The sequence below is a fragment of the Melanaphis sacchari genome, unplaced genomic scaffold (genome assembly GCF_002803265.2).
Source record: "Melanaphis sacchari strain LSU unplaced genomic scaffold, SCAv2.0 Contig4_pilon_pilon, whole genome shotgun sequence".
NCBI classification, from domain to species: domain Eukaryota; kingdom Metazoa; phylum Arthropoda; class Insecta; order Hemiptera; family Aphididae; genus Melanaphis; species Melanaphis sacchari.
Window position 1 is genome coordinate 573854 of NW_020271335.1, and position 22959 is coordinate 596812.

At 26.7% G+C, this 22959-nt stretch overlaps 1 protein-coding gene across 6 annotated transcripts in view; it reads left to right on the plus strand.

Moving 5' to 3' along the window:
- LOC112599187 (lachesin-like) overlaps window positions 1–17197 on the plus strand; it is a 101980-nt gene extending 84783 nt beyond the window's left edge. For 5 of the 6 annotated variants that reach the window (XM_025345998.1, XM_025345999.1, XM_025346000.1 and 2 more), the window contains exons 7-11: window positions 6860–6988; window positions 8649–8786; window positions 8833–8997; window positions 15505–15564; window positions 16752–17197. In XM_025345998.1, coding sequence (XP_025201783.1) covers window positions 6860–6988; window positions 8649–8786; window positions 8833–8997; window positions 15505–15564; window positions 16752–16924 — 665 coding nt within the window. In that variant the 3' untranslated portion in view covers window positions 16925–17197. The remainder of the gene's footprint in view (window positions 1–6859; window positions 6989–8648; window positions 8787–8832; window positions 8998–15504; window positions 15565–16751) is intronic. The other variant, XM_025346003.1, reaches the window with a different exon arrangement.
- The last annotated feature ends 5762 nt before the right edge of the window (window positions 17198–22959 follow it).

Here is a 22959-nt window from a genome sequence, read left to right on the forward strand (position 1 = left end):
TTTTAATTTCACTCATTATTTGGTGTAGATTTATCATAGCAAAAATCATACATTAAGCCCATCATAGACACGATCATAATTTTGACATGTTTTGGGCTGGACACATTTCTCATATTATTTCTATGAGAACTCAAAATATTGTTAATCGGTAAAGCAGAGACGCGTGAAGCTTGGGTGAATGCTGCCAACCAGCCCCTGGGCTGTTAACAAAAAAAAAAAAAAATTAAAAAATATTAATATTAATGATAATATGATTACATCATTTACACGGTTATTCCGAATTGAGTAATGTTAAAAATGTTCGATACATCATTTTAAAAATATTTATTTCAATAAAAATGAAAACTAAATATTTTTCTGTACGTCTATTTAAAAGTTAAACATTTTTTTTGAAACGATGGCGCGTATACCCGTAGCGTGATGATAAAATTCCTGATTCGTGCCCTTATTTTATGAATAAACAGGCCTCGTTGAGTTCTTCTATACGAACAAAATTCAAGTACATGTAATTATAGAAACTGATTTGGGAATAGTTGCGTAATTTTTAGTTTTTCTTTATAACTGTACACACATTTTTAATGACTAAGCGTAGAATACAAATCTCCATTAGACGTGAACTTTTAGTATCGGTTAACTGCTGCCTCTGTTCCTTCGTTTTATTTATTCAGTCTTGTTTTTTTTCATTAACACGTACGTATTTAATATTGTAGTACATTTCGCATATCTCAGAGCCATATAGCCTCGTAGAATATCATTGTTTGCTTGTGATATAGTCCTTTTTGTGTTCCATCTCATATCTTGTTTTTATTTCGCCTCCAAATATGATGTTGATGTATATTATTTATAACAGTTTAACGTACATATATACCACTGTGACTTACTAGACATTGTAATAGCTTGCCAACTTCTTTACGGTTTCTTAGGATTTCATTTGTGACAATCACTAACAACGTCGTCTCAAATACAATGGAGAACAGTATAATATTGTACAGTGCACATATATTATGGGGGGAGTACAGAAGCAAAGCAGTTAAAAAAAAAAAAAAAAAACCAACAATAATTAATATCTCAAGATTCTCTTGATAAAGGCGTAGGATTTGTTTTTAATTAATCGTGTTTGCTTGTTAATTATTATGAACTTAATTGCTCTCAAATCTAAAATATATTATTTGTCGTAAATAAATTATAAAGTGGATTTTTCGTTGTGAATTATGATTACGTTAATATGTCAATATTAATACAAATTCAATTAATTATATATTTTTAATGAAAATAAATATACAAAAATAATTTATCCTTCATAATAGTTTGATCCTAATAATTCATTACTAGACAATATTATTTCTTAATGTTTTATTATTTATATTTCGTAAAAATAAAAAGACGATTTAAATATCCACATAGTATTTGAAGATAACTTGTAAATAAATATTATAAACAGTTAAACAATAATATTGTTTGATATTAAACAAAAAATAAAAAAATATTCGAAAAACAACAATATATACATATTTATATCAAACTGAAAACCTATTATAAATATCAAATAGTTGGTTCTATTTTTATTGTTAAATAACATTCTAACATAATATTATCATGTAGAATAAATACTATTACTATATTATAGTTTACATTTCAATATTATAAATTGTTCAGAATTGGTTTTTTATTATTATTATCATTACTATAAAAATATAATGTTTTGTCATACAAGAAAATGTTTTAACGATACACAAGGTTTTAAAAATATCAATATTTAAAATATTTTGATATTATTGTTTAAAGACGTACGTAACTCAATGAATTAAAAGTTGATTAATATTTCTTTTGTGCAATTTGTACATTGAAGTTTCGTTTTAATGCGCGTAAATTCTTAAAATGTTTAATTTACATTTAAAGTGGAGTATTTGGATGATTTTGGTGGTAATTTTAGATATTTATTCGTGTAAAAATGTACAATACACGCATAATGAATAATCCAAAAATTTACCTCGGGAATAAAATTACAATAAAAAGTTTAAAAAAAGTTTATAATATCTGCAGTGTTTGTAATTAAGTAATCCTGCAGTAAAAATATGATTATATAATAGCGTGTTTAAAAGATCGCGAAGTGGAGTATTTACGGCATTAAAGATTTGTTTATAAATACATTTTTTTTTATTGTTTTTAACTCAAGTACATTTTTTTTAAATATTTCAAAGTTGTTTTCAAGTTTTTAATGTTAAAAAGCGATTATATTTAGTTACGATCATTACAAGTTAAGATATTATTATACGGATATATCAATAAAAAAAAAAAACTTTTATAAAATAATTTTATGTAACTATAATATTATATTGTTTGTGCAAGCTAAATAATAAATTACTTAAAATTTACCGTAATTACTCGCAAGTCGTTTTCATTCAATTAACAATGATTTTAAAACTATAAAGAATGAAATGTAGAATAATGATACTTGTAAAACTAATAAAATTAACCTAAACAAGCTTAATTATTTATTTGGTTATTAATTGAGTTCATTTCTTGGAGAATAAATATTATTATACTATATTTGCTTAACTACTCTTAACGCGTAATCAATGTACTATTTTCGATAACAGTTGAATCAAAACCCTTAGAAAGCAATTACTGATCTCGTTATTGATTTTTAAAATCTATATTCTAATTGTTTCATCGCACATAAGTGAACCTATATTTGTAGGTTATTCGGAAACGACTGGTATATGTTTTAACTTGGTTAAATTAGGGTCAATCGCATGATATCGCTAAAGCGAAAAAAATACCAAACTCGCTACAGCAGCGGTTTATTTAATATTTTTATAGTTATTTAAGTATTTAGCAATATAGAAGTGTACCTCAAACAATAATTTAATAATATGGGTAAAATTATGTATAGTAGAGAGATAGATGAACTATAATAAAAAATAATAATAGTTAATCGGTACGATACATTATAAACATTATTAGATATTAATAACCCTGCCTATATAATAGGAATACAATTTTTGGTGTACATCATTTCAGGCGTCTTAGTAGTTTGTTTATATATCACCTATAATTTAATTAATTTAATAATTATTCTTAAAACCCCATATAGTTGTAATTAATTATAAAGATAGATAATATTAACAAAAACAGTAGCTAATGGTAGAAATCTTGAAAAGATCGGAAAAACCAAAAAGGGAAGTATTCTTTTTCGGGAATTTCGAGAATTGCTAGCTTTAGAAGTAGAGGATGTTCTCAATTGACTTCAGTTTTCGTCAAGATACGGTAATTTTCTCTCGTGAAGTAATATTTAATAATAATATTATATACTTTGTTATGTAAATTTGTAGCGACTATAAATTTGAATGGTGGCTAGATGGTTTAAGTGATTCTCCAATGATTTCAGAAATTAAAAAATTTAAAGAATCTAATTAAAGAATTCAAACACCGATTTCATAATTTTCTTAAGAATAGTGAAATTTTAATGTTATGAACCATTTTCGGTTAATATTTTTGTTGTGAATATAAAATTGCAAATGGAATGTAATGAGTTAAAACTAGATATTTTGATACTCAATTTATAGAAAAATTTAATCAGTGCTCTTTATTCAATTTTTAAAATTATATTTATTCAAAGAAACATATCCTGTTCTGGACAACCACACATTATTCATTCTCTTGGGAACAAAATAATACTTTTAAGAATAAAAAATATCAAAAGTAAAAATCTGTCCACTATTTCGGACAAGTAAATCGATAGTTTTTGATGATTTAACACATCAATTGATCTGGATATTGATTTATTTCAGTTTCACAACAAAGCATTAATAAGTAATGGATTATTACAGTAATAATGTATGCATAATTAATATGATTCAGTCTTTGCTAAAGATTGGATACCTTTGTTCAAAATTATATCTGTACTGTATATTGTGTATATTACTGTTATTATGACGATATACATATTGATGTCTGATTAAATAAGAAAATTCTATTGAATCAAATCTTTTTTTTCTATCATTGATGTACACACATTTTGCTTAGAATAAAATCTCAAAATTTATTGGCACATTTAAAACGACTTGATGAATCTAGGCTAAATAAAAACGCGTATAATTCGAAAGTTTTCGTGATTTTCTTTATTATATGCGCACCTTGATCGTTTACGGATTGAATAGATTGACTGGTTTTATTATTCTCAACAGAAAACGAGCAAAACGTAAGTATTGTTGAATTAAAGCAATACTATATATACGATGATGATTTTTTTTTTTGCTTTCGTTATATTTTCTTCGACCATGATTAAGAGGCGACGCAATAAGTATAAAAACGAAATCTACATATATATTTATTACATTAAACTGCACAACTCCTCCGCACTATTTTGCAATAAATATTCATAAGTTGTCCCTCTCGCCGCGACATCATCCTCCGACCCACCCTCATCGTACATTTACTATCGCCTAAAGTGAGCCGTATGGAAACTTTTCGACCAAGAATAATATTTACATATTTTATTACATTTTAAACGCTCGTTTGTAATACTTATATAATAATAATAATATACCATTTCCCGCATCTAATGGGGTTGCTATGAAAGATACCTATTGCTCGTGAATGGCGGCAGAGGTCTATTTCAGGCGGCAGTGGCCATGTCGAAAGCGCAGCGAAACTTCCCGAATCGTAAAGTCGTAGATTCGTAACAGTGTTATAGTTATATTCATATCGATAACGACGATTTTCGCCGATGTTTAATAAATGTTAATATCTCGGTGGATTTATTATACTTATTGTTGTAGTGTTATGCATTATTATTATTGCGTTTTCCGCATTTCGCCTTATCGGATATATATATAATATCCTATGACTGCGAAACAAATAACGATCGCTGCCCTCATTCTTGTAATCTTTGAACAATTAAATTGGTAATTTTCACGAATATGATATATACACAATATGTAATTTTTATCTTTTATCCAAAATTTATCAGACAAATTTTTGAGCAAAATAATTCACTGAACATTCACATTTGTTAAATATCGTATAAAATAAATGTTTTACCGATAAACATTTATCGTTTTAGTATCAGTTATTCCTGTAATTTAGATGCATTTATGTATTTGACAATAACGTCTTACTACGCTCCACATCCTACTGTAATGATTATACAAATAGGAATTAAGTTATTTGAAAATCAGTAGGTACTCTAAAATTTGTAATATTTTTCTCTCGACTTCATTTTATTGCATTTTTTTGGAACGTTTTTAATGCTTTAATTTTAAATATGTATTATTATTAACAATATTTATTACACTCTTGACCCACATTTCTAGCCATTTAGACTTGCCATTTGGAATGCTCTTGAAGTTTTTTACTCAAATAACTTTATAATTATATACTTTACCCATACTGTATAGTATATAGGTAAGTATATTATTATGATATGGTATAAGAAGTCTTGTTATATATATATATCTGTATGGCACGTAGATTGTTTTAGAGTACGAACAACTCAAATACAATATAATAATAATCATTATTGAAAACTGTACAAGTTACATAACACAAATGTATTATAAGAACGTTATTATTTTGGTCGATTGAATTTTTAATGCTAACACCCAATAAAAAAAAAAAACAAATAACTTCGTAATCTTTTTTTCAATATTTAAGCATATACACACACCAGTATTACAATATTTATAGATAAATGTGTAGTATGGCTCATCACGCTTTTAACTTTCAAACTTCACACACATAAACGCATATAAGTATACTATGTTGTTAACTTTTAAACTTTCTCTATTTCACACGCAATTACAGTGCGATATTTTAGCGCGCGAAAAACGTTACGCGTAACGCTGTCACTTTATCCGCTGTAATTTTAATGTGCATGGCCTTCTGAAAACCACTACAGGATAACGTAGGTAAATTTTATGATATTATTATTTTTATCTTGGAATGGAAATCGTATGCGCGAGTATATCGCGTTAGTATAAACTTTGCGAAATGTAATTTGCCCTACACAATATTATACTCTACTTGGTACGTTACGTGTCGCATTTGTACCAATAAAAACGTAAACAATTATTTTTAAAAAGTTTAAAAATATATTGTGAATAAAAAAAGTAATAATCAGAAAAGTTTTAAAACCTATCCAGCTATTTGACACGTTTTTCTATACAAGTGCGGTGGATAATTATTGTATGGTGTGTATCATGTGTTCGATATTATAGATAATTTAACAATTGATAACTTCGGTTTTCATGTACCCATAATATGTAATATAATACTTGTTTGCTGTGTTATGTAAATGTTTTAATTCATCACACTTCATGAACCTTTCCTTTTGATCGTATATCAATTTTTATTTTTACCGTTTTCTAATATTATTTAATCTTAATTACTTAATAATTTAATATAGATGATGATTTACTAAGTATGGTCTATCCTTTTTTTCATTTAATAATGCTTTTATTCAAATTCTGATTTTTAAAATTTTAAAATTAATTTAATGGTTATATTTTAGTATATTGAAATATTTAAAAGAAAATCAGAACTTGAATACATGCTTTTTTTAAAAAGAAAAGGGGATATGTATGCTTGTATAATATGCTCGTACTAATATACATTGTCAAATTATTTAAGTGTATCATCTTATTTATCAATTAAAGTCTATTAAATTTTAATGAATGTATTATACATATTTACTTATATATTAAAATTTCCATCGCATAATATTTTTACGTATTAAATATAAATTAGAAAGCAAAAATAAATATTCGTTTAAAAGAAATAAAAAACGTATGACCACTATTTTAATTTAATTATTATTTATTGACTATATATTTTATTATTAATTTATTTTTTTCAGTTAATTTCATTGACGGTGAAGTGTTGCACATAACGAGAGTGAGTAGGCTCCACATGGGTGCTTATTTGTGCATAGCCTCGAACGGTGTTCCTCCTTCTATCAGTAAAAGAGTCACACTCAATGTTCAATGTAAGTTTATATATATATATTATATAAGCCAATTATTTAATCAAAATTTTCAGTTCGCTAAAAATATTGTTGGAAACGTAATGAGTACGGTACTCATCAAGCCATTATTGTAAAATATTTACATGGGTACTTACCATAACAGTAATTATTATTTATTTTAAATTTTGAAAATTTGATATGAATAGATGATTTTATGTTTAACATGCTATTGTAATTTTATTCATTATAATTTCGATTGGTTTAAATATTTTCAAACAACACTTATTCATATACTATTTAATAGATATATGAATACCTACATAAGTATTTAATTTCATTGAACATATCGAATTCGTTGTATATGATATAGAATATTTGGCCAAAACAATTATCTTAACAGCAATAGTTACAAACCAAGATCACGTTTATTCTAACTGTAGTTCTATAGACCGGACAAACTATGAATAGTTTTACAAAACGTTATTCGTTTTATAGTGTTCCTATTTAATTAAATAGAAAATTTAACTAAAACCTGCGTAGTATGCATAAATAAATCTATAGGATAGTTCCATATTCTTAAATTTTATAAATACAACGTTTATGTTTAGTATTTTTGAAATTTAATGAAAATGTCCGTGTTATTACGAAAATATCGGAACAATCCTTCGAAAATGTAATGGTGAATATTATATAATATACAAGCTACAAGTTTATTCTGTAAAGTACGCAAGTTATTTTTAAATTAAAATTAATATAATCATAATACTTTTAAATTTTTTAAAAGTAGAAAACGGAATTTTTATGAAATAAAAAGTATTACAACTTTTCATATGATACGCAGTAAAAATCGTGAAAATATAAAACATATTTGTAAAAGATATCCAATAAATAAATTATAATAACAAAAAAAAAATAAATACATTCATAATTATTTTCAACAAAAATTAAATCAACCTACCGTATAATATTAATAGTAATATAGATGACTAATGATTTTACTACAAAACATAATATTATGATATAAATTTTATACTTTTTATTTTTTTTTTTTTTTTTTATACCTTGATGATAAAAACTGATAGACCGTCTCCTCTTAAACTCGTTTTACGTAAACAATGATATATTATTGAATTTAAATTTAAAAAATCAATTAAAATGACCCACTCGACACATTCTATAAAGTAGAATGATACCCACTTGCCTACTTTTTTTTACTCAATTTTAAATTGTGTTTATAATCAAACAATTTTAAATATATTTAATGACTTAGAACCAAATTTTAATTCATTTTGTATTTTAATTTCTTGGATGTAAAATGTTTGTGAAGTAATATTTTATCCTTCAAGGTTTGACTTGAAAATTTTAATTATTATCTAACGAAGTAATAAGTATAATAATCTTTCGATATTACATACGATAGAATATAACCAGTTAATCTCGACAATATAATAATTATCTTAAAATTCAAATGATTAACATTAAGGTGTAAAATACAACGTATTCCATATAATAAGTCCAATAAAATCTAGTAGATTTGGATCTTTATAATCTGTTTTTTTTTTAAATTATTCTCATGTTTACCATTATTATAATGATATACATATACCTATAATGAGAAACTATGCTAACTTCATTGCAAATGACTGGTATTAATTAAATTATATTTGTCGTTGTGTTACAGTTCCTCCCATGTTGACTATTTCGAATCAACTGGTGGGTGGCTATATTGGCCAGGATATCAAATTAGAATGTCACACTGAAGCGTTTCCAACGTCCATAAACTTTTGGACGACCGAAAAGGGTGACATGATCGTTTCGGGTAAGAAATAAGGTGACTGAATTGTGTAAAAAATGAACAAAAGTAGATATGACGGTTTCAGGCGAAAAATATGAGGCAATATCTACGAACAGCGGATACAATGACTACATGATCCTGAAGATTAGAAAATTGTCGCCAGAAGATTTTGGATCATACAAATGTGTTGCGAAGAATTCACTGGGCGAAACCGATGGATTCATCAAACTAGATCGTGAGCGTATTTTCTGTATCATACCTACATATTATTTGCATTATCTAGTTGTTTGGATTTTTATGTATGTGTCTGTTGGCATAAAAAACAGTTATTGTTTTCTTACTACGAAAATATCGTGATTATTTAATTAGTTTATCGCACTATACATAGCGATCAGTTGTAGCACTATATTATTATTTTTTAAGTAAATATTGCCATACAATCTGAAAACTACCCGCAATTAGGATGCCTTGATAGTTGATAAAAATAGTTTACTTATAGAGGGTGTTGTTTTTAATTGGTTAAGGTGATTATCCGTTATTACTCATCAGTAAGCTAATGTTTTTAATTTATTTTTTTGATAATAACTCATATTATATGAGCATAATGCATAAACTGTAAATTATGATTCAATTTATTTATATATTTTTTCATTTTTAAATATGCAAGACGTGCTTAAGGTTCTTTTTTAAAGTGACTACACGTTTAAACCTGTGTAAATACGCATAATTTTTGGTTTTAATTATATCAATTCATTGTTTTAATTCAATACGTTATATTAAGTAGGTACATAAACTAATATATTTAAAATTACCAATAACGTTTTTCTCTTATTTATTTATTATTATAGCAGTGTAAAAAATTCTAATGTGCTGATATTGGTTTTTCAAAGTTTTCTAGAAAAGATTTTTTCATGAAATAATAATTTATCAAGACTGCACTTTCTATCAACCCGCGATTAAAGGTTCTTTTAATTTATTTATACGTATATTTTCATAATTTCATTTCAAACAGTACAATATTATTGGATTTTTGAAATGTTCATGTGCTGCTTGACACATTTGCCCTATCTTTTGACTTTTTCAACTCCCCCCCCCCCCCAAAAAAAAAAAAAAAAAATCATAGTACGCTCACATTGCAGAGTGCATCACATATAGTTAATTCGAAGAATTCGGGTAAGCATGAATACAAAATGATTCCAAGAACACGTTTGTATTTATGATTATTCTTCAGTAACTGAAAGTAAAGTAGGTACTCCACTTCGTATTTAATCGTCGAAACTAGCATTAAAAATGTTTAATCAAAACTTATATGATAAGTTGAGACACAATAACGAGCAAATTTGTCTAAACTAAAATTGTACTTAGTTCCAACACTTACTATATACATATTCGGCCATCGTTTAGGTTATTTTATAGAAAGAACATGCACTGAGTTATTTTACAAACGTGCACGGAACGATTTAAAAGGGAATGGAGTGGAATAAATAATCCGGCAGTTTAAGACACTATACAAGGTTATTCAACAAGCAATACGTTCACCTTCCTTTTTTTTTTCAATAATGCACTGTATTATTTAAATAAAAACTTAACTTTTTTAATATAAGCTATTAATTAGACATTTTTTTTTTTTTTTTGTTGCAAGCATTTATATATTTAAAAAAATTCATAATCCTTAAAAATAGTCTTACAAAATTGTAATATACAAGTATCATTAGACCTATTTTTTATTATATCCAGAAAATGTTTAAGATTCATACAATTATTTTAGTAGATGCATATTAGTGATTATATTTCTCATACCATAATATGAAAAAGAGCCACTTTAGTTTCCAAATTGATTAAAACTGATATAATATTATCCTTAGCAAACAATGTTTAATTACAAAAAAATCATTCGTTCGAATTTTTATAAGTACTTAAAAGCATAGGTAATTTCAAAGAGTCTTTTCTTTAATAATTTTCAAGAAAAAGGTTGATTTTTTATAAAGTGGTTAATAGAAAATAAAAATTTACGTATTTGAATTTAAAAAATGTGTTATTCTTATCTGTGCCACATTTCTATTGTTGGTTGTTTGTAATGTTTGTATAGTTATTATAAGTTTAATTAGAAAAACGATTATTCGCGAAACAAGTTACTCATATATTGTTGAAAAATTAAATATATATAGTATCAAAAGATATTTTTTTCAGTTACGAAGCATTTAGTTTTTTTTTTATTTTAATAAAAAAAATGTATTTAAATTGTTTTTATTTTAAAGCATAATATAATTATTATTATTAATATAAAAATATTAAAACGCCCCAACGTCATTAAATATAATAGTATAGTCTTACGTGTCGTATTAAATTTAGTTTAATAACTATCACCGTATGGTATTTTTGAAAAATTGGTAATATTTTTATAAAAGACTATTCTATTTCCGTTATAAAAATATAGCTAGTAGATAAATAATAGAATTTTTTTCATAATAATGTAACAGTGGTTTAAACCATATAAAATAGTAACAATTTTTTTAAAAACGGAAAATCGATTGGAATATAATTACAGATGATACATGTATTATAATACATATACATTATACAACAATAGCTGTAAGGATGGTTCATTATATGTAGGTGTAATGGCGCGTAGCGGAGCGTATTGTTTTTCCAATATACATTTTTTGTTAAAAAAAACAAAACGAAACGAAACTTGTCGCGGCACGTATGATACAAATCTAAAATAACACGACTGTGACTTTGGTTTGCATTTGCTCGAGAGATTTTTAAACATCAATCATATTCGTTATCGTTACGTATAGACACCGCTGGAAAATAAGCTGCAGCCGCATATTATTATTATATTCTTTAACCGTTAGTTGTTCCATAATAAACGATATACTGTCCGGAATATGTTATATTATTACGATATTCATCCCGCGTGTAATTAAGTCTTAGTGTAAAAAAAGAACCATATGATTATTATTATGGGCTTTTGGAAAAATATCTTTTGCTCGCATACTAACCCCCTTACTATTATTCAAATAAAAACAAATTATTTGTACAAACTATAAACTTAAATAATATCTCAATATTCAACATTTAATAATTGCTACAGCCAACATGAAATAATACCCAATTATTACCATTTTATGAAATATAGATTATATTCGAACATCAATTAACTGCTGTTTTTATTTTAAAAGCCACGAATTCACAAAATCGTCTGTTGTGTCATGTGTCTTTTATCGTATTTTGATGGGCCGTTATAAACATGGTATCATTTACTTGCTATGATTTAACCGGACATTTTTAGAGTCGGGTCGAGCTTGATTTTTGAATACCGCACAACATATATTGTTACTGTTAACCCAGCTTGACACTGCTTATTAAACGGGATTTAAATTATGACAAAGTTATTATACGGTTAAATAGTTTATAGTTTTCTGTTGCACATTGCACACTAATTATTTTGAACACGGGGTTATAGTATAATTGGTAGATCACCACTGGAGAATAGGTTATAACCATTTCTGTATATTATTTACTTTGCACTTGGCGTTATTTAATATTTGTCAAAACGCTGTTGAGGAGGTTGATTTATCGTGAGATTTAAATCCATGCGTTTGCGTTGCAAACCGATGAGATAATTTCCGGATTTGTCGGCGATGGCTGTTTTGATGATAAACCGTGCAATGCATATGTGGGTTGCAAATGAATGTTGCAAGCGAATAATATAGCAAACATCTAATTGTACAGGCCGACTTAACAAGGATAGTCACTCCTATTTTCACCTATATTTGAATTTTTCAGAATATTCAAGGAGGAAATTTAATCAAAAACTTAACCTAATTATGCAACTTAAGGAGTATTATATATTATATAATATATATACTCACGTGTTGATAAAATCTATTTTTTCAAATGAGGAATGCTTTTTTATTTTTAAGAAAATAATATTTATTTTTTTAATTTAGGTAGTTAAATAAATATTGTCCAACTAGTAATTTTTGATTTTTTATAACAAATTTTAAGTATCTAATCAGTACACCCAGGATAATATTGCGTGATAATAAGTTTAGCAGATACGGGGGCTATATATATTTGAAAATATGTAATCTATCATTGTTTTATATTTATTATTATTATTTATTTTTTTTTTTTTTAATTTTTAAAAGTTTAATAAATACTAAATCAAAATATAATGCATTTGTTTTTTATTTATGTAAAATAATTTATAGTAAATAAAGTTAAATAACTGAGACGCTAACTTCAAATTTTGAATAAGATACATAAAAATATAGCAATTAATGAAATTTAAAAATTCCAAAAAATAGAATTTAAAAAAACTTATTATTGAAGGAAAAATTTAGAATGATCATGCTTGATGAATCATCTAAAAATATGATTATTATATTTTAATGTTTGAATTCTAAATATTTTAAACAATTATGGTATAATGCAATACAGTGTGTGTTATTTATAGTTTATAATTTTCTTTCGGCATCGGCAATGAGTGCTGACAAGTATTAACTTCACACATGGTTTTAAATGTTTGACTTAATGAATTAACTTGTATATAAATATACAAGGCAACGTATGCGTTTAAAAAATAATTCATTTCATTAGTAATTTACACTGAAGATATTATAAAAGTTGGTTATGATTTGAAATAAAAAGGTGAACCACTGCGGCATATCACTTAAATATAAGTATATACGAAAATATAACCTTTAAGTATGCTTACTAATTAAAAAAAATCATAATTTGAATAAAATATGCACTACTACAGTAAAAAGGTGAAGGGACGGTTATTATGCTTGGTGAATATTATTACCTAAGCTCTTTATTATAATTAAAAAAAAAAAAAATGAGATGCACATTTTATTTGAAAAAATCGCAATATTATCGTTAATATGCTAATATTATACCTTGTTATGATCTAAAGTAGTTTAAGCTATATAAAAAAAAAAACACAGTGATGGTGATATTGTATATATTGATCTAATCAATAAAACAAAAGTATTCGAAATTTGTTTTTATCTATCAAACGCTTTACCCGCGGATATGGTATACTAATTGTTTTTCTGGTTATAAATCTTTTAAATTATTAAATATTACCCATATCAATAATTTATTTAATAAAATTGACATTTATCACAATTATAAGTATTTTCCGATTTTATCTTACAAAGTTGATACATCCAATATACATAATTATTTTATTTATATACGTATATATTCTATTTTAAAATTGAATTATAAATTTCTATTAAGTAGGTATTCGAATAGTGTATTTTACAAGTTATGAAATTATAGCGTATATATTGATGAGTGAGAAGAAATAGTATAATATTATATATATTACAATATACACAATGATAGTAGGTTGATGAAAATGTTTATATATGACAATAAAATCGTTGGGATTTGGTACTCTAGTATAATTCCGATGAATAGCTTCAGGTTTCGAGTCGTTCAGTTAGAATATTTGACTCGTTGTTTAATCATAAATATGACTCTAAAAGTCGAACAACGCGTGTTTTATTAATAAATGACTGTATTATATGAATCGGTGCTGTAAATGCCCCACGGAAATCTCTACATAGTAATAACATGTTTATACTATATTCTACGATTGATGGAACAATACTGATGAAATAATGTGTTCGGGTCTTTTTTCAGAATACTCGAGGTAGGAACAATAATATTCAAATATTATGTATGGAAAATACAACTACTTATATGTAGCATAAAATGTTTTAATAATTACTGTGTATATGGATGTATACATTTTATCATATTATATTGGTATTTAAGTGATAAAATGTTCTCTCTGAACAAATAAAATTATACTCAGAAATCAACACAATAATATTGTTATATGGTCTTATTTCGCTAATAATTGAAAATTTACGATTAAATAATAATATAATGTGCATGTCACTATACATTTTTGTTCAGCATCTACGCATGCAGGTGTTCCGTTGGTTTCGCTTTTATACTTTGGTATAAACTTTTCTTCATTTACATTAACGATCGCGCCTTATAAAACAATTTATCGAAAAGAAGCTTTATTTTTTGTTAATACTGTAATAACAAAAACAATTTATATATGCTATCATATTATATTAAGATACATCAATATCGTCATATATACCAATTTCCCCAGAACTCTGCCATCGTGTTTCCGGGAACATGAGATATAATGTTTAATAAAATAATATTGTATACATAATCATAATCTGACATTGTGTATACCTAGTAATAATAAGTATAATATTGAGTTTCCATCGATGCAATAGTGAATTATTTGAAAAAAGTATTTATTACATTTCCTGGTACTTTGTAAAATGTCAATTAATATTTGAACTGTAAAACGTACGAGTTTTCACAACTACAGTAGTTTTAATCTTCATCAAACATTATTATTACATAACTAACTTGTGGTTTTATTATCTACAAAACATAGACGATTGCTTTGTAGGAAACAAATGTATTGGTCGATTATAATATTATGTATATATATGCCCAGGTCTACTTAAGTATTAGATGAGAAGAGACCGTACAGAGAGTTTGCAAGGAGAGATTATATACGAGAGAACGAATTATAAGTGGGGCTGTGGGGGAAAGAAAAATAGATTAATTGTTACAAATGAATGTCGCTTATATCACGTCTTTCAATACATAGTTAAGTTTCAACAGTCTGTAGTGTAAACCAAAAGGTATGTATAATCGACTAACTGTTGGATTTTGCTTGCAGAAATCGCAGTGCCGTCGAGACCTATGGTGATTACCGAAGAACCAGATTACGAACGAAAAGGTGAGTAACACGGGTATAAATTATTTTTACTTAAGTTTTGGAAAATATTTTACCATAAACTACTTGAAATAGTAACGTTTTTTATATGTTGCGATAAGCACCTCTTTGGTCTGTTCAAGGATGGATCTTAAAGTTATATTACAATATAGTTAAAAAGTATTGTGACTTATTCATATTTAATTGAGAAACTAAAACATATTTATTTTAGGGAATATTTTTATACTTTAAAATCAAAAATACATTTTCGTATCGATGAATCTGATGATTCGAAAAACTACTTGCATACTATATAAAAAAATTTGACTTAAATTATCAATAACCGTTCAAAATTTCATAATGACAATATTATTTTTTTTCTAAAGTCAATAAAAATAATAAATTAGATAGAAATATTGCCAAATTGAATAAATTTATCTTATCTTTTATCATTATTGTTAGTTTAGTCATTATTCTCTTATAATTTTCAGTGTATTTTTATTTCCTCATGCCTCACTTATTGGTTTTTTTATAACATGCTCTAATAATCCTATAACACTCCTTACCTGCGATTGTCGTACACGCTTTAAGGGTGGATTACAAATGATTATTTTTTGATGTTCCTATTCATTACATGCGCAATAAAGAAATTTGTCGTTAAGTTAATATTTAAAATTGAGTTACTAACATGTTCCACTTAATGTATATAAATATATTATATAAGTTACACCTAAGTGATCAAAAATCAAAACTGTGGGTAAAACGATATTAAATAGATTTCTGCATCAAATTTAAATCTATTATCATCTATTTTCAAAGTCTTTACCATTAGATAGAGATCAATTTGTGGTCGGTATAACGTTAAAAATAGAAAAGTTTAAAATCTTATGATGCGCTTGTATTATGACCTGCAGAAAGTTAGCAAGCAACTGCTTTTAATAATTATTATAATAAACTAGATTACTTTAATTATTATATTTGGAGACTTTTCCTTTTGCTCCTTTGCTCCTTGCGACAGATCACACTAATCTACAAGGCAGTTTCACCCATGTGAACATACGTTCTCTGGGTCATTGTCCACTGTGCAATTTAGTATAATATGTAAATTATAAAATATTTAAAGATAAAAATGTAATATTATTTTGTTTTTTTTATAAACAGAGAGATTATCGATCATTTTTTTGTATAACATTACGATTTTATCCTCACAGATTTTGATGACGATAGCAACGGTGACCCATCGGAAACTGTCTTCAACTCGTTGCCAACAGACAACAGTTCGCTCAACTCGGACGCTGTTCGGTGGTCGCACGATGGTGTCTTTGGTTGGATTGCATCGGCCGGATGTTGTTGGATGGCATTAGCATTAGTATTTGACAGGTGATCGTCACCGGTCATCAATTTATCGTAACATTCAATGCGTAAACGTCGTTGTGCATGTTGTTGTTACACGATCGAAATATAGTGCGGTGATGAGTCATCATCTCACCCCGGAACAGAAACAAACTATAGTAATTTTTTATGCCCTTACATTTTCGTGTTTTTGGTTTTTTGTTTAGTATAAGTGCGTTATTTTCCTCCTGCATTTTGTAAGATAAAAATTAAAAAAAATCAATGGATGTTGTGCCGACGATTATGTTATATTATACGATTAAATTCGTCGCTTTGATTTGTAATATAATATAATATAATATACCTAATTGCAGTTATTATTATTTTATATTTATTAAAATTTATTATATTATGCGAATCAAATAATATTATATATTGTGTTGTATTATTCGGTTTTAATTGGAATTTTTTTTATAGCATAATAATATATTTTATAAATCATATAATATTTCGTCTTATTCAGCACTGTGTAATAATAACAATATAACAATATTTACCATGTTGTGATGTATATACGTGCGTAGTCTCCGCTGAAACCGTTGTACATATTACTATAGTTATAATACTTATTTTGATCGTTTACTATAAATAAATATAAAAACGCACGCGTACTTACTTATTTATGATACTATAATTTATTACCTTTAAAATAATAACAATACACTACACATAGATACGTTCATCCTTATTTATATATGGTAATATTATATTTCATGTACGCTGTGTATATTTTATTATCTTGAAAAAAGTGCAATGCGATTCCAATAATGATTCACGTCCTTCCAAGTGTTCCAAATTCAGAAGGAATAGGGGTAAAATTAAACCAAGGCTTTCGGAAATAACTGCAAAATAAAATTTCGAGGTGATCCTGTGTGCACATGTGCGTTATCGATTTATTATGTATCTGTAGCATTATCCAAGTCGAAAAAACTTAGAAAACCAGTGGTTTTCGTTAATAATTTTCAAGTATCAATAGTTTTTGAGTCCACTAGCAGTTATCTATGTACACTATACAGAGTGATTCACCAAGCTTGCTCACTACTTCTTTTTATAAAATTGCCAGTTATTTTTTTCGGAATTTTCAAATACATTTGAAGTTTATATTTTTAAATCTTATAAATACTATTCAAAGAATATTCTGAGGAGATACTTGTAATTTTCAAATAAAAGAATAAAAATTCTCCTTTTCAACTACAAACTAATTAGTGGATAATTTTCTTAAAAATGTGTACTTACGTATCAAAATCAAAATGTCAACGAGTAGTTTTTAAGTTGGTTAACCTTTATGTATACTAAAGATAATAAATTCATGAAAAATGGATTTGATAGAAATGAGGGCTATAATGACTTGAAAATTTTAGTAATTAATAATTAATATTGATTTATTGACATTTAAAATTTGTAAAAACTGTCTAAGTTAGTAAATATATCATGTAAAATAACTTTTAAGGACTTATATTCCTAGTATAAATATTTTAATAACTTTAATATAAAGGTTACCTATGGATAGTTATTTAACATGATTAGGATTCGAAAATAGATGAAAACGATAACAACTGGTAGTCTGATAAAAACTGTAGCCTGGACAGAATACGTAGGCAGATAATTAAGTAAGTATCTATATATTAATATATGATAATATACAATATACGCATGTGGTTATAATATTCTAATCATACGTTATAAATTTTGAAGTATTAATTTTAATTTACAATAAAAAAAATTTTTACTCTTTCTAACCTAATGTTAATTACAAATGATTCAACATAAATCTATTTATATATAGTAATTAATTTACGTATTTTTTCATTATCGTAATTGATGCCAAATCGAAAATAAAATTATCTATCTACTTGTATACATATTATCTGCTTGCATGTGATGAAACTTTTTTTATTTTGTTAGTCCATCATGCATCTGCTACTGTTTTTATTTGGTACATTAAAAAAAAATATGACAAAGCAAAATAAATAACAACAATTGCATTTTTTTTTTTTTTTTAGTGTTGTGGTTTATGATTCTTGTTTATCAAATGTTATCAATTCTTACATGAAGTATACGAAAAACGTACTCATAGTTTAAAAAATACAAAATTTAAGTTTTGTTTTCAAATCAATTCTTTGATATAGGTATGAAACGAGTTAATCGATCGTTGTGAAAAAGTTTATTTATAACGGTGATTCACCGATATCACATTGAATCGCTGCCACGTTCACCTGATTTAAACCAATACCAATGTAATTTTTTCATGGAACCTATGGAGGCCTAAATGTTCCAATATCGTTCACTAACTTTAAAAGTTATGGAAGGGTAATGATACAGAACATTGCTGCCATCCTTCCCGAAATGACCGGTATAGGGTCATAACAGATAATTCCTAAGAAAGGCTCGAGCTGCAGTGTATCAAAAATACGGGGCACTACATAAGCGATATAATTTTTAAAATAATTGATATAAACTAGCATTGAAATGATGTACAATTTATAGGTGAAAAATGTTCTTGACTTGGTTTGGTTTAATTTAGTCTTTTAAATCGGGTAGCTTTTATTTTTATTTTTATTTTTTTGTCGTATTCTGTATATTATTGACTCAGTCAAAACGAATTTAATTAGAAGTTCACGATTTGCTTCACCGGAAAAAGGTGAAGAGGTACTGTTCTCGCGTATACTATTATATATGTCATATAACTACATATAGAGTATGTAATATGTGCGATACTATCAGTAAACACGGTCTAGGTAACCCGGGCGATGCGAATACCTCGTGCATATCGTTTATATATATATATAATATTATTATAGGAGAGGTACACATACATCTTTTCACGAACTGTGTGTGTATATACAATAATACACACGTGTACTCAAGCCAGTGCAGGTGAGGCGCGACTCGGTGGTTTTCTTTGGAAATTTATCGGTGCTGCCACGCGGCCGATTGCCGGACCGTATATCTTACGGACCCACGCCGGCTGACTGTATTATATATATACTATTATACACATATGTACACGCGCGAGTTTCGAAGGCCGACGACGGACGAAAAGCGTACCCCCACCCCCTTATCAACCCTTCAAACACCGTAAGACACCCTTGCCGGTCATCTCCATCCCTTCACAGGCAAGGATCTATGTACATATATATATATATAGACTGCGTATTCCCCAAGAGAGGTATGTTTTATATGCACGAATACGTATCAATGTAACTATATCTTTTATTATTATTATTATTATTATTATACCAACATGTGCTAGTGTTTGAGCCTAATGTGCAGTAAATGTATATAATGTGTATATGTATATATATATAATGTATTAGAACAGATTGGCTGACCGATTTGCGAATACAATAGACAGCAACGGGGATCATGTGTGTAATTAGAGATTTCCGGTAGAAAAAAATAAAAATAAAAATCACGTTGTCGGTTCGACCGGACGTCCGGTGATTTTTATACAACGCGGCGCGTCGCAGTTCGGTCGAAAAATCATCTATTTACTAGAGATCCGCCATATTTCTCTTTCTCTCTTTCAAAAAAAAAAAAAAATATATATATATATATATATATGCACATGTGTCAGCAGACTTGGGCACGCAATATAAATTGTAACAGGGCATATATTTTTCCATCCGGACCCAGTGAATACATTTCATTTATATTTTGTGTAGCCCGATGTGCTTTATTTGTAATCAAAATAATTTGGTACATACTGATATTTAATACCGTTCCTCAGTCGGACTACGCAGGTATTATGACCTAAACTATGTGATTCAGTATCTATTAACTTTGTTATATTCTCTATATTACAACAATGTGTACTAAACCAAATATTTTGAGGTGACTAGAGCTCCTTCATACATTTTCTTAAAAAATAACTTGATAAAACTTTATCATTTCATCATTAATAAAGGAATTGCCTATATTTACTTATGAAAAATAATTATTTTTACTATAGTTTAATTTTTCTTTTATTATTATTAATGTACAAGTGTTGCAAGTGATATAATGTTGTAAGTGTTTCAAGTTTCCTTTAATAAATTTTAAGTCAGTGTATTGACATGTACTATAAAAAAAGTATCTACCATAGGCACAAACCTAATATAATTTTAACTTTGATTGATAATAGAACATGTAATTTAAGTTATAGATGATGAAATAAGTCAATATATAGTTTGATAATAAAATATAAATAAGCTTTATAGAACATTAAACAAATAACAATTAGGTACAAAATGTCTTAATTTATATCTTTTGTCTCAGGCGTTGAATGTGTGCGTGTCACGTGCAATGTCCATTATTGTTTTTTATTCATTTTGAATTGATATTATATGAGTTTAAAGATTAATCTACCTTGAGAGAACTACATTTTAGGACCTACACTCCTTGGTTGAGTTTGTGTAAGTGCAACAAAAAATGTATGCCATCAACCTTTTAAATATTTAATCATTATAATTAAATCGAAAGACTGTATTTTTATTGGCACGTAACGATGATAATCGATCAAAGTTTGTTTTTGTTTTAAAAGTAATGTCGATCGTTGGTAATTGCATTTCAGTACACTCTTAAACGGTGTTCCATTATTTTATTGTAAATAATTTACCACACAAGAATTTATTACAAGTATATTTGGTTACGATATACTGAAGTATCTTCTGTAAAAATGTATTAAAATAATATGTATCGTGACTTATAAGTTATAACAGTATCTATAGTGGACAGTAGTTATTATAATATTGATTGATACAAAGTGTATAATTAGAATAAAAACTTATGTGAGTGCCTTTGTACTCAGTACTCACGAATGATGTGTAAACATCTTAGCTGCAGTACGACTTTGATTGGGGAATATAATGTCATGGTTTGAGTGGGAATTTGTATAATAAGGTAATAATAATCATACAAGATCGCGTTCTCTTTAAAATTTATATTTAACTTTTTTATTTTTATTTATATATGTTTTTTTTTTTTATTATTATTATATATAATTTATATATATATTATAATTATTTAATATGTATTATTATATATTATAAATTATGATATACTATATATCGTCAGCCTATTTAGCAAACGGCGTAACTCCAAAAAATTCAAATTTCATTTTTTCATGTCATTCAATGGAAAAAAAATGAACGTCGATTGGTATCATAATCATAATATTTAAGTGTGTTTTCTTCCATGAAACCGGTGTTAATTGATACGCATTAGTTGTAACTCTGATAAACAAATAATATAATTTCTATAGAAACCAGCGTATCTCAATATATATAATATAATATATAATATAATATAATAATATAATAATATAATAATATATTATAATATATATAATATAATATATATATAGCCTGCGCGAATACCGTGCGAAATAGCCTCACACACACACTCAAGCAGTCACATCTACATGACTTACGCCTGACGCTCGATTCCCCAAGAAGGTCATACTACAAACCGTAGGGATAGATGTATACACATCAAAAATTAAGAATGACTTATACATTAAAATATAATAATAATAATATTATTAAAAATTTTCATGCAATATAAAAATAATAATAACAATAATAATTAAGGCTATCAACTTGTATATTGTTTAATTAAGACTTATGCTTGCAATATTAAAAATTCTTTACAATGCCAATAATGTCTCATACGTTACTCTCATACCTGTATACTTTCATCATATAAAAATTGTTTATGTTTTTGTATATTAAGGTAAGTTATATACACCTGCAATAAAATATAGCCAATAATTCAGATAAGATACGTATTAATATATTATAATATGATAATAGGCAATTAACGTTCAATAATTTTATGATAAATCGGTTATTGTGATCTATCGTCATTTGGTAAAATGTTTTTAATTGTTTGTTCTGTGTTGAATTACTTTCAATTAATTGATGTAGTTTCCATTAAAATACCTAAAATCAAGAATCTGTGAAAATACGTTAAACGTTTATACTATAAGGGCAAATACAGAAAAAATGTCATTTATCAAAAAACATTTTACCTTTACCGGTTTTTACA